The sequence below is a fragment of the Micrasema longulum genome, unplaced genomic scaffold (assembly GCF_059751315.1).
Source record: "Micrasema longulum isolate JH-2025_06_02 unplaced genomic scaffold, ASM5975131v1 h1tg000432l, whole genome shotgun sequence".
NCBI lineage: Eukaryota > Metazoa > Arthropoda > Insecta > Trichoptera > Brachycentridae > Micrasema > Micrasema longulum.
Window position 1 is genome coordinate 33406 of NW_028277632.1, and position 13371 is coordinate 46776.

At 32.0% G+C, this 13371-nt stretch overlaps 1 protein-coding gene across 1 annotated transcript; it reads left to right on the top strand.

Annotated features, from left to right (window-relative positions):
* Nucleotides 1–8040: 8040 nt before the first annotated feature.
* Nucleotides 8041–10217, top strand: LOC148281609 (acetylcholinesterase; the record flags this gene model as incomplete). The annotated part of the gene is made up of 2 exons (XM_088226452.1): nt 8041–8150; nt 8779–10217. Coding segments are annotated over 2 exons (1457 nt in total), but the record flags the coding sequence as incomplete, so codon positions are not given.
* Between the last annotated feature and the right edge of the window lie 3154 nt (nt 10218–13371).

A 13371-nucleotide genomic window follows, 5' to 3' on the forward strand; every position in this document is an offset into this window, starting at 1 on the left:
TAATGATGTCTGCAGCCCAGCTATCCAAAATTCCATTAGCCCTCTGTACCCTAAAGGTCCGCCCATTATTTACTGCCATAGTTCTAATCAGGTCAGCGAAATGTCCCTTCAAGGTTTAGCGGAAATGTTATCGAAAGCCAAGCCCGTTTTACTGAGCACTAGGTCAACTGCCAATCTGGAACTGATAATAGAAAAAGAGCTCGACTCGGAAGATTTATGATCGAAAGAAACCGCTGTGCTATTAAGGCGCTTCAAGAACATTGTTAAAATCGCCGTCAAAATGAGGAAACGATTTTTTAGTTACGAGGAATTTTCCAAACAAACTAAAAAAATATTAGTTTTTTCATAACTATGCAACAAGAGGATCTAAAATGTAAGACTGAAAAATAAATCAAAAGCAATGTCCCAGTAAGCATTAAAATGAAAAAAATGTAAATATATTTAAAACTACATGTAAAGAGCTTATGTGTTAAAAATACTAGAATATATATTTTATTGTAAATAGTGAATATACATTGGTGAATATAAATGTACATATTGAACGATTAGGATAGTGAGTGTACAATAGTAATAAATAATGTTAGAATAGGTATATATGTTAATATATATTATATGATATTGTTAATTGGATCGGCGTTCACTTCGTAACACTTCACTATAAATTATTGTGAAAATAATACTTTGTTATTAGTGTTACACCATTTTTATTCTTTTACAAGAACACTACTACGGTTTCGGGAGAGCACTCCTCCCATCGACGGGTGATATTAAACTAATATAGTAAACACATAATATTGTTCACAATGTCATAGAATAGGGCAGGGGGTTTTTCATTTCACTTATCTAAAGTGTTAGCAAAAAAATGGATAGTTATCTAAAGTACAGATATGAAAACATGATCAATGAGGGAACTCAAAGAATAAAAATTGTGTAACATTAATAACAAAGCTTTATTTTGTTAATAATTTATGTTAAATGAGACTATGTTTATCATAAAACAAAATAAAAAAATCTGAATGTCTGTATTTTTACACTACGCTAACACGCAATCTCAATTGCATGTTAGTAGAATTATTGTCCTGACAAAGAGACGGGTTTGTCTCAAAGCCAGCTCGTTAAATGACTAAATATAATTGAAACAATAATCATTAAAGACACGTTCGTTAATTTTTTTAAGGTTTCCGTTTTTATGACTTTATTTCACAAATAAACCCAAAATCTATGGGTTAATTTGAAGACCAATTCTTTATACATTTACTTCATTTAAATATTGGGTAGATAAAAACGCTAAGACTTTCAAAATAATTTTTGTGCCGAACATAAGGTGTTTTAAAAACACAAGTTTTAAAAACCAAAGAATTGTGTAAACAGGAAAATAAAATTTTTGGAATAGTCTTTGATTAAATGCAGAATTTACTCCTACCTAATAAACGTGTACGGGACATATTCTATCTTCGGTAGTAACGAGTTAATATATTTGGGATTCACAATTTAACCAACAATGATTCTGTAGGACCCCGAAGGAATTGTTTAGAAGGAAGCCAACGAGGTTTGCTCTTTTGCGTTGGATTACATAAACGAGATTGTGCAAGAAACTGTCTACAAATGTAGTTCTTCTAAGAACTACATTTGTATTCAGTAGATGTGTAGCCTAAATTAAAGACCATATTGGTTGGAGAGGTTCCTACACAAGCATTATTAAGTCAGTAAAAATAGTGAAAAGATTAATAATTAAAGCGATTTTAAAAAAACCATCAACATTTCCGATCAAATAATTATTTCAAATTTTTAATGTTCTCTCAATTGACAGAATATATATATAAACAATTTTACAAATCCATAAAGAGAATAAAAAAAATATATATATTAAGCTATTCCCATAGACGCCAATATTATATTAATATGCCAAAATTTCATACTAAAAATTTAAAAAAAAGTTATGTAGATCAGGGAATAAATTTTTTTAACAATTTGCCTGACGAAATAAAAATTATCGATGCCTTAACAAAATTCAAACTAAAGGTAAAAATCCTTAATTAAATCATGTTTTTTAACATTGAAATCATATTAATATTTTTTATTCTAAAATTAATGAAATGTTTTTTTTTCAATGTACATTTTTGCAATACTTGAAGTTCATGCATATGTATTAGCAATTATTTGTAAAAAAATGTTTTATTTACCTTCATTTATTTTTTAAAATATATGTGTATTTTGTACTTAGATTATTAATATTGTAATCCCACAGCAATCACAAGAGGTCGTTTCTTTTTTGGTGTGGTATTTCGTTTCGTTTATTGTTTCTGTACTTTTGCTTTGTTATATATTTCTTTTTGTTAACATGTTGTAACTTTTTTATTTAATGAATACTGAGAAACTGGAAGATTTATGAAAATTTTCCATCATTTTCCGGTGGGTAGCCATTCTTTTCTCCCATGCGACCGCAATTTTGGTTTGATTAAAATAACTGTGAAGAAAGCTAACTGGGTAAACCCTGATAAACCCTGGGAAATCAACAGTTCTACATACATATTTATAGTAAACAAACAGATATAGTGTATAAACTCAGAACTAATAACAGATTTCCACAAAGTGTACAAAGTTAGTAAAGAAAATATATTACATAATAAATAAATACATATAAGTTTATACACATAAAAATGTTATTTTCATGTACTCGTAAATACTTTTCAATAATCAAAGAATTTTTAAATATTTTTTTAAGAACATTAAGTTACTGTAACTTAGGCGGGATAAGGAACTAGAATGTTTGAAGAGAGTATAAGGAGGGGAAAGGAGATGTACATATTTATTATTATAATGTCTACTAAGTTACGTAAAGCATTTTGAGTGTAAATTTTAAATCTGACAGAGTGATGTTTGTGTAATCTATATCTTTAAATTTTGTATTGTACACTGAAAAAGTCCTACGAAAAAAAGCATTTTTAACATACGATGTTTTACTTATTGGTACATGACAATTTCCTTTTTTTTTCAAAGCTTTCAAAGTGTAATGTTTATTCTAGGCAAAGCATCAAATTTAAAATCAACATCTTGCACCTATATTTTAAAATATTTGAAATATATAAAGACTCTTGACTTAATGCATTCTGTCAGTATAGCCTTAACATGTTTTAATTTAATAAATTCATATTTCAATGACCACCAGCTGTGTTTTATCAAACCATAGTTATAAAAAGTTTTTAAAAAATTTAACTTTGTAGATGGTAATATTATGTAGGATACAGTTTTTTTTTATCGAATTTATGGACGAAAGTGTCTTTTAATAATCATTGATTTAATTGTTTACTAACATTTAGTATTTGACCACAAATTTAATGATTTTAATAACAATATAATATAACTCTATTTTTATGTTTTGGATATTGAAACACATGCAAACATACAGTTGACCTCATAAAATTTACAATGAATTAACGTTTGAAAGTACCTACCTTTGAAGCAAAACCCTTTTAATCGTTTTATGGAAGGTATTTAACCTCACACGCACGATGGAGGTAAGTAGTTTTTAGTGTTATATTTTTCTGCCATTTTGAATGACTATGACTTGAATGTAATATTTAACTTCGATGATGAGCTAGTCAAAATATTATTGTCACAAGAGTAAATTAACTGTTATTCTCACTCCTATTGGTCAATATTTAAACATAGACTAGACAATTCAAAAACAAGCAATACAAAATAACCATAAATAATCTTTTAAACAGAACAACCATACATAAACTCCAATAATATTGTTATTTTTTTATTATCTGTGAAATGTAATGGTTGCCCAAGATGGTGATAGGATCCAAAGTTGTGTGTGTCAGAAAGAATTTTCGTTTCTGTTGTGGCAATATGAATTAAGTTAATTTAAATAAAATATCTAGTATCTTAACAAATGGGAGTGCGCTCTATTTAAAGCTGTTGAACCACTATTTTACAGTCGATATTTATTTATTTATTTTATTTATTATGGTTCACAAGCAATAACCAATACATATGAGATTGGTGAAATAATCACAAATTGTTATTTTTTTCGTTGTTAACAATTAACACAGCATGCACACATAAAAAAAGTTTTAAATAGTTTTTTTTTTGTTGATTGATTTGGTGTTTATTTTGTAGAACTACATATTTAAACTTATAATATTAGAAATAAAATTCTGATTTGAGTCTTATGAACACTTTATTTTGTTTTTACAAATAAAACAACAAAAATTTCGTGACAATTGTTTCGCCTTGTTAGGGTATTTTCAAACCAATGTGAAGATTAGATGGAATTATTTTCCTTATGAAGTTATATAATTCAAGGTACTTAAGTAAAAAATAAAAACAATCTTTTAAGCTTAAACACAGATATTTTTAATAAATCCAACAATAGGAGTATAAAAATACCTACCTTTCTGGGAGTGACTGTGGATTTATAAGTAGGTACTTCCTTCATTATCTAGCAGGAATAATGCTAATTTCTTTTTTAACTGTCCGTGTGTAATGGATTAGAAGCATATATGCATTCGTGACATGTCACTATATCCCCCGGGAGACAAACAACTTCTGCCTTGGAAGAAATAATGACCACTAAACGCGTAATACATCAAACCAACGCCCCGCTGTCTCCCCGTTTCCTTAGAGTTACCGCTTTTACGAGTACGAGAAAGGAAATCACCCAGCGATTAATTGGAATAAATCATATCGAATACGTACTCGAACGGCTAACCTTCGTCAGATGAGAATAAACGAACATCATTTAGATTGCGAAACATTAAAAAAATGGGTACATAAAAAAATGTGTTTTCAAACATTCACGAAACAAAATATTGGTAAATCAACTCTACAAGTTTTATATTTTTAATTGCCCTTAGAATTTTACTCAGTAAAAAAATATTGATTTGAGAGGCCACTCTACAGACTGTGTAACACTACAGTGAAACATTTATTCTTCTTCTTCTTTAGCCTGTACCCTTCTCCAACCAAATAGTCTCAAGCTATTTGTATCCACGCTGTTCACGCACGCTTTACAATATCATCTTTCCAACGAGCTGGGGTCGTCCGGGGTTTTTAGAAGTAGTCCGAGAGCACCAACAGATGAGACGTTTCGTCCACCTATTGTCTGAGCTACGAGCAACATAACCGGTTCAGCGCCATTTCAACGTTGCAACTCATTCAATAATGTCCAGCACTGGTGTTTTTCTTTTTAATAGAAATACTTTAGTTCTTATTATTTACTCAAATATTTAAATTTTGAGACCATTTCCCAAAAGTCGTAAATAACTTGTGCTGTAAAAATGAAAATCGAGTTGCGGTAGAGTGGAATTTGAGCCTCGGTCCTTTGACCCGTTAGTCCACGATTCTGCCACGGGACCACAACTTAGTTCACATTGAGTTTAATCCTCAGCACGTTCGCTCCATGGCTCTCTGTATGACTCCCAAGGTCTTACTTATATAAAATATAAAAAAAAACCCATATAAAAAAAGCTTACTTATAAAAATATTTATTACCTAGAATTCACCGGTTATTTTATGCTTTATTTTTTTAAACAGTCAACACTGATATGTGCGCGTGCGCAGTAACTTTTATAACAACAAACAAACGTCAAAGTCAAATCAGACTACTGTCGGTGTCTGGTCGGTGTAATCGAGAACACGGAGAAAACCGTTAGAAAAAGAAATCAAAATTAGGAAGAAGAGGAGAATTTAAAAACAAATTCTATGGTTTATTCGTGGTTCTTTTTTTATCTCAATTAATTTAAACACATACAAATATATACAATTTAAGTTATTATTTAAACAAATAATAAAAAAAACACTTAAATCGCATTGAGGGGATCGCAGGACTTTAAAATTGTTTAAATTAAAAGAAAAAAACTGATAAAACTATCCATTTTGATTACCGAAAAATATGACTTTTGACAGATCGCGTGCTTATTCCAGCGTTATACCGCATAATGGGCAGGTATAAGTTTCTATGGTCGCTATTCCAGATTTAAGTCGACTTTAACTTTATGCGAGGTTTATAATTAATACTTTTTGCCATACCATCATTATTCTACCACTATTTTCAAACTTAACTTTAAACCCGATTTATAAGTAATTCCCTCAGTATATACGCACTTTTATTGGATAGTGTGATATATATATGGTAGTTTTATATGAATATAATAGTGAGTACTGTGAACATTTAGTACGTTCAAATATCAATGTTTCTCAGATTCTACCATCTGTAGAATTTTGTGGTGTTTAAGAGCTAAAACCATTATTTATATGAATGAAATTCATCTGGCTAAATTATTAAATCTATCTGACGACCTATGAAAATAAGTTTAATTTTTAATACTTCTTTTTGTATCAGTTTGATTATTAAATTTTATTTTGAGTACGTTCATATGTAAGAAAATAGGCTAGATTTCACTCCCTAGGGAGCTTATAAGACTGAAATTTACTGCCGTTGAGATGGAAATCATTTTACAGAAGGTAACCTTATTCAATTTATAACATTTAATATACACGTGGCAAAATAGTTTTGGAATGCTAGGCATTTACAGTTGCCTCTTCTTTAAACCTGCGGGATCACGCCGTCCTGGAAGGCCGTCACTGACTATCTTTAGACTTTATTCGGCGGAATCAAGGGGCGCTGGATTGACAAGGGAAGAAACAAGAGTGCTGGCTGGCGATAGAGTCTCCTGGAGGCAACTGGTGATGTCCACAAGCTCCACTTAGGAGCGGATGTGGAAAAGAAGAGAGAAGTAGAAAAAGGCATTTACAAGGCTTATAATCTGTCATTGATTAGTTTGAGGGGCCACTTGAACTATTTTTAACATAATTAGATTGGTAATTGTAACCGTGTGTAAAGTGGCCACATATTTCTAAATCAAAAATATTTTTCTCTATGTTGTAAAAAAAAACATTTTAATCGTAATAATAACCCTAGTGGTGAAATCCAGCGTTATCTACAGGCATTTGGATAAACTTATTATATTCCCTTTCCAAAGGCGTTCTACATCTCTACATATTTCAATGTATGTCAATTTTCTTATTAATTACTCAAATTGTAATTGAATATTTGTATAAAGTCTCGTGCATGTCAGAGAAGGTCACTGAATATAACATTTGTTGGACTAATTTTTTATTTCAACTTGTGTTGCGGGAGATATGTAATATAGGTTTTCGGGTCATATAAGGGCCCAAGCATTTCCTTTGAAACATGCATACTAACGTTAAAAAATACAAAGAAAGAAAGAAAGTAAGATATTCCTTGGATTTATGAAGTATAAATAAATCAAGATACGCGGCGATTGAAGAACCTACCAATTATCATTACATTAAGTAAAGTAAATCTCAAAATAAAGTATTACAAAGCAATTAATTAGCAAGTATATTAAAATATCTTAACCTTTAAAAAAAAAATCGAAACTATCCGTATGCCAACCATAATTCAATTTATTTACTTGTGAAATCAAAATCAAAATCTGTAATTTAAATAAAATAGTATAGATATGATTAATTCCATTTTATTTAACTTTTTTATCTATTTTTATTTGAAATTAAAACGTTTTTATTTGCGTTGGTTAGATTTTTTTGTGTACATATTTTTTGTGAATTTGTCAAAATAAAGAGCAAAAAAAAAGTAGCAGAGTCTTTAATATTATATTCTTAAAATGAACCTAAATTTAAGTTCGATTCGTTAGTTACACGAAACGAGCCATTTAATTAATAATAGTTTTCATGCGACATGTTTTTTTCCGACCAATGGGCATTTTTTTTTTGGACGTAGGTATAAGTAATATCGAATTACATAAATCATTATAAAATCGTACGCAGTGAAAAATGTGACCTATTTAAAATAAACAATCATTAATAAAAATAATCTTTTATCGATTGTTATTTTTTTCGTCCTTATAATATAACCATAGCTTGAAACTTAAAAATGTCATAGACACATCTTGTGAAATTTTTTGTCTTGTTTAATGGTGTTCCTCAATCTTGCATTTTTGAATTATTGACTGTAAGTTAAACGTTACAAAAAATTATTTTTTTCAGGTCAGCCACCAAAAGGCGGCTTCGCATCGATAGTTTGGTTTCATTCTGGAGATTTTTTGAGAGGCAGCCCTTACGACATCAACCCTTTTCAACTAGTTTCTAAACAAAAGGTGAGTCAATAACAGTATTTCTCGATTGATATTTAAATATTGAATTTCTGTTTTTAAGACAACATAAATGAATTAGATGTTTACAGAAATATAATCGACTTTTAAGTTCGATTTTATCTAAAACAATACTGTAAGAATACTAAATCATTATTTTATCCTTTTTCATAATATGTACCTGAAATTAAATTAATTTGTTTTATATGTCATAATTACAATATTAAATCTTATAATAAACTTAATTTTTCTCAGTCGATAGAGTAACCAAATCATGCAATTTTCTAAACTAAACACAACAAACATAAAATTTTATGTTTTAGTAAAATGTTAATTTTCGCATAGATTAAACAAAAGCACCAAGCTTTGGCGCAAAGAACGTCACCTGTAATGATTTTGTATCACGCAGTAACTACCTGCGCAATAAAATAAGTTTCATTTGTATGCTGCACGTGGTTTAGAGTCAATGAATAAATCAGTTTTTACCTTCGAGGAAATACCCAATGACCAGTCGCTCCCACCCACGCGAGTTTATGACCGTCCTGCATCAGATAAGAGAGTAGTTGGCCGATGTTCGTGCTGCACTCCTAGTTTCATTTTATGAGGGGAATAAAACTTGTTATGATTTTTCCAGGTCATTGTGGTGACAGCGGCGTATCGACTTAACATATTCGGGTTTTTCACGTCCATGGATGGGGAGGCTCCGGGGAACTTCGGGCTCATGGACCAAGCGGGTGCCTTAGAATGGGTCAGAAACAACGCGGAATCTTTTGGCGGAAACAAAGAAAACATCTGCATATTCGGTCATGGATCGGGAGCTGTGAGCGCGGGTCTTCATCTCATCTCAGGTGCGTGGTCAGTAAGAACCTTCCAAAAAATTATCGCAATGAGTGGAAGCGTTCTTGCGCCAAACACAGTCGTTCCTGCCGCAAAGATGGCAAAAACTATAAATAGAGTCGCGGAAGCCTTTGGCTGCTTCCGTAAGCCGACTTCGGCCTTAATATCGTGTTTAAGGAATGTGAATCCCCAGATTATGCTCGAACAAGGGGAACCTTTGACGGATTGGGGACCAATAATCGATTCTGGCTTGAGCAACACAAGTAAGCCATTCATTCCAGATTACCCGATCAAACTGTTTGAAAGAGGAATGTTCGAACCTGTTCCGGTACTTATTGGGTTTACTGATATGGAAGACGTATTACTTTTAAACAAAGAAGACGTTGAAGACGCTGGGATTTCTAAATCAGAATATGATACAATGATTAATGACATCGTGCTCTCAGATTTGGCCGTGGAGAACAACAACGATACATGTTTTACAAACCAGCAACATGTATTTGATACCGTGTCATTCTTTTACGATCCCATTCCCCCGACTAAAAATGAAACAATACTGAGAAAAATGTTTATCGACTATTATGTCGAAAAAAATTACGGTGCTCCTACGTACATGATGGCCAAGCAAATAAGTAAAACATCTCCTACTTTCGCGTACAGGTTTGATTTAAAGCCATTGTCTCCCGCTGTGAATGATGGTATTCCTAATTGGATCGGAGTAGCGCATAACTTTGATCTTGTTTTTGTCCTGGGTCTTCCATACCTGGCTTCTCCATTAGAATCGAGCATGTGGGATGATTCTGATAAGAGGATATCGGACATAATTATGAGGATGTGGGCCAATTTTGCGATATATTCACATCCAACGAATTCGGGTGTGTATATAACATGGGACCAGTTTATGCCTGATAATCCTGGGTTTCTCATCATCGACAGGAGTTTCAACATGAGCGCTTCGAGTAATATTAATTACAAGTCTTTCGAGTTTTGGAACGATTACTTTCCAAAAGTAATGGACTTGTCTACTTTATGCTGTAACGAAACAGACAATGCCGCTTCTAGTATTTTTAGGCCAACTAACATTAATGCTTTAGAAGTATTTTTCCTTTCCGTCATTTTACTAATTTACATTAATAAATCGTAAATTGGTATTCGTATCACGCGTTAACTCCAGATTCATAAACATACTACTTAAACCAGCCAATGACAGGTCATACGCCCTGTTAATGCCTAGACTTCCATATTCCCTTATTTTAGGTATTCTCCATCCTTGTTGTAATTTGTTAATCTTAACGACACCCGAGGGGTGGAAATTCAGTCTTTTGTCTACAAACATTTAGACAAACTCAAATATTGTAATGAAACCAACAGGTCCAAGAAGAAGTTTGAAAATTGGAAAGTTGTTTTCAGGCGTTGCCTAGTATGTAAAATAATTCAGTCAGATGAATCTCATCACAACAATACAGGTTTCAGCTCTTTAATTTCACTTAAATCAACAAATGGAAGAATTGAATAAATATGGAAGTTCAAACATGGTGAATGTTACGCAGTATGTAAAATGACCACTTAAACCAGTCAATGACAGGTATAAGCCCTGTAAATGCCTAGACTTCCATATTTTCTTATTTTAGGTATTCTCCATCCTTGTTGTAATTTGTTAATCATAAACATACTTCTGAGTTACAGTACTCGTAAACATTGGCCTCTCCGATGAACATTAAACATGTTACGTCGTTTATTAATTATAAATTAAATTAAATAAAAATCACGAAAACACTTTTAAACGTACTTCAAAGTTTAACTTTTTATCTCTTTCACTGTAAAAATTGTAGTTGTTTACGTGTTTTGCGGGGTCTGTGAGATGAACGTTTATGAATCAAGGGTTAATATATATACCTATTACGTTTTAAATCCTTAGAGATATATTATGTAATAATGTCATTTATTCGCCTTAGAAGTGTCCTTGTAAAAATATATATTCGATACGCAAATAAATATTTTATCATTGTTACATTATAATATTGAATCTATATTTAAAATTAAAAATATTTATAAATGTATAGATAGTGGATATGTTTATTGTTCCATGTAATTGATTAAATTATTTGTAAATGTCTTTGTTTTTTTAATTATATTTCTAGGACCCTTAACTAAAAATTAACCCTAAATATTACTTATCAATCTATCCGGGAATGAAAAAACAAAAAAATACTTCAAATTTGTTTCATCTAGTAGATAGCAGTGCAAGAAAATAGGAATCGTATTGAGATAGAACGGGATTTCAATCATAGATCTCTGATCCGACACTTCCACGGGACCATAGCCAAACTCAATTTATGATAGGAAAACTATCAATTTACTATGTGTCTGGACGGGTAAGGATTACAGTTTTGAGAGTGAAATAGAACTAGAGTCCTGGACGAGTGTTTTAGATTCATTGGCTGCACTCAGGTAAAAATCCTGAAAAGGGCACAAGGTATTTAGCGCGTATGCCTACCATTCTTAAGGTTCTAGGTTCGATTCTTGGAAGAATCAATATGAAATATTTGTTTACAAGGTGATGTTTACTGAAACTAGTACCTGAGGTGTAAGACTGATTATCTTACCTTCATGTAATAGATAATCAAGATAGGCTGCATTTTATTTGACAATGCAGTGCCTTATGTGCATAAGTGATGATGATGCTACCAGGCATAGATAAGGGTTTGATGACGATGAATATATCAATATTCTGTGTCTGAGCAGGTGAAAAACACAGTCATATTTGTAAAATAAAACCAGAACCCAAGACGAGTGCTTTCGACTCGATGCCTGCTCTCGAGGGAAAATCCTGAGAAAAAAATCGACTCAAGGTATGTGTGCTTTAAAGTGTAGTGGTAAGTGCGTTTGCTTACCGTGTATGAGGTCCTGGGTTCCCTGGTTCCTGGCAGAGTCTTATAAATACGATGTGTTTAAAAGGGTTTCTATTTAAGGGGATTATTCCTGGACTGGCACCTGAGCGTAAGACTGATCTCCTTAACTTCCTGTAACAGAGGATCAAAATACTCTGTTTTAATTTTACCTATGCACTATCATATGGTATTGTTATAAAAAATATAACGGTTTTAAAATCCGATTAAATACCTGCGAATTCCTGTTTAAGAATAACAGACACTTTTCTCGGTGCAACATTATTTCGGAAAGTTGTGGATTAAGCAACGTGTTCGAACCAACTATTATTCAAATCTACTTACCCGTCCTTCCTTTTTCCAAGCGCACTCCACGCAACAATAACTCCATGTATAAGTACCGGTGACAACATGAAAATTGCATTACTAATCTAATATCAACCGAGTGAAGTGCTTAACCAATCTTTCATCAAGCGAGCTGTGCCAGCGTCTCACGACCGCCAGTTTCACCAGCCAGGTTCCAGCACACGTCGCGCCTAATCATCAGCAGGTAAGTGGAGTTGCGCAACCTTCTTTTCCAACAATACAGTCCACAATCTAAATTTTCCTCCTCCTAGGACGAGGTATTCTTCACACTTCAAAGGTATTTTATAAATCTTTAAAATAAAATATGTTTAAAATATATTTGCTTTATTGTGGGCATTAATTTTCTTTCTCTGTAAATAATTTACACAAGTCACGAAAATATACTAACGGGAAATGAAAATCTCCGCAGAATTTTCCGTTTGTTAATTTTTTCGTAAATTAGGGGTTACATGACAAAGGGGTGAGGTCGGCCAGCTCCACCTAGATATTTTACATACCAAGAGGTTTTAAAATATATTTTTTTTTTCATTTTATTTATTACTTCACAAGAATACATATTATATATAATTCTCACAATATATTTGTTACTGGGAAAACCCGTGTCGAGGAAGACATATAACAATTTTTTACTCCTGATTCAGAATACATGACCTGAACTCGGAACCACAACTAGTCTGTTATCATTGCCGCATTGTGTTGATCGTTAATTGTTAAATAATATTATTAATATTTTATCTTTATCAAGGTGGATGAAGAATACATCTATGTTTGAAATAAAGCCAACGCCTCGGATAAGTATTTTCGCCTCAATAGCTACTTTGAGGTAAAAGTCCTTTAAAAGGAAATCGAGTGATGATAAGTGCATAGAAGGGCGTCTTTTCCTGACATTCTAGAAGTCCTGGATTTGATTTCTGGCAGAGTGGACGTGAAATCAATATAATTTTACTTCTAATCTGAGATCTGATCTGATCTACTCTTGGTTTGAAATCTTCTCCTCACATTGCTTTTTCAAATTTTAAAGATTACTTGCAATGACTAATTTTCAATTCGCTGTTATTCTTTCTTTTTTCTCTGCTGCATTGACATGTTTTTATACTTTTAAACTTCTTTTATTAAATATGTATATAAAATCAATA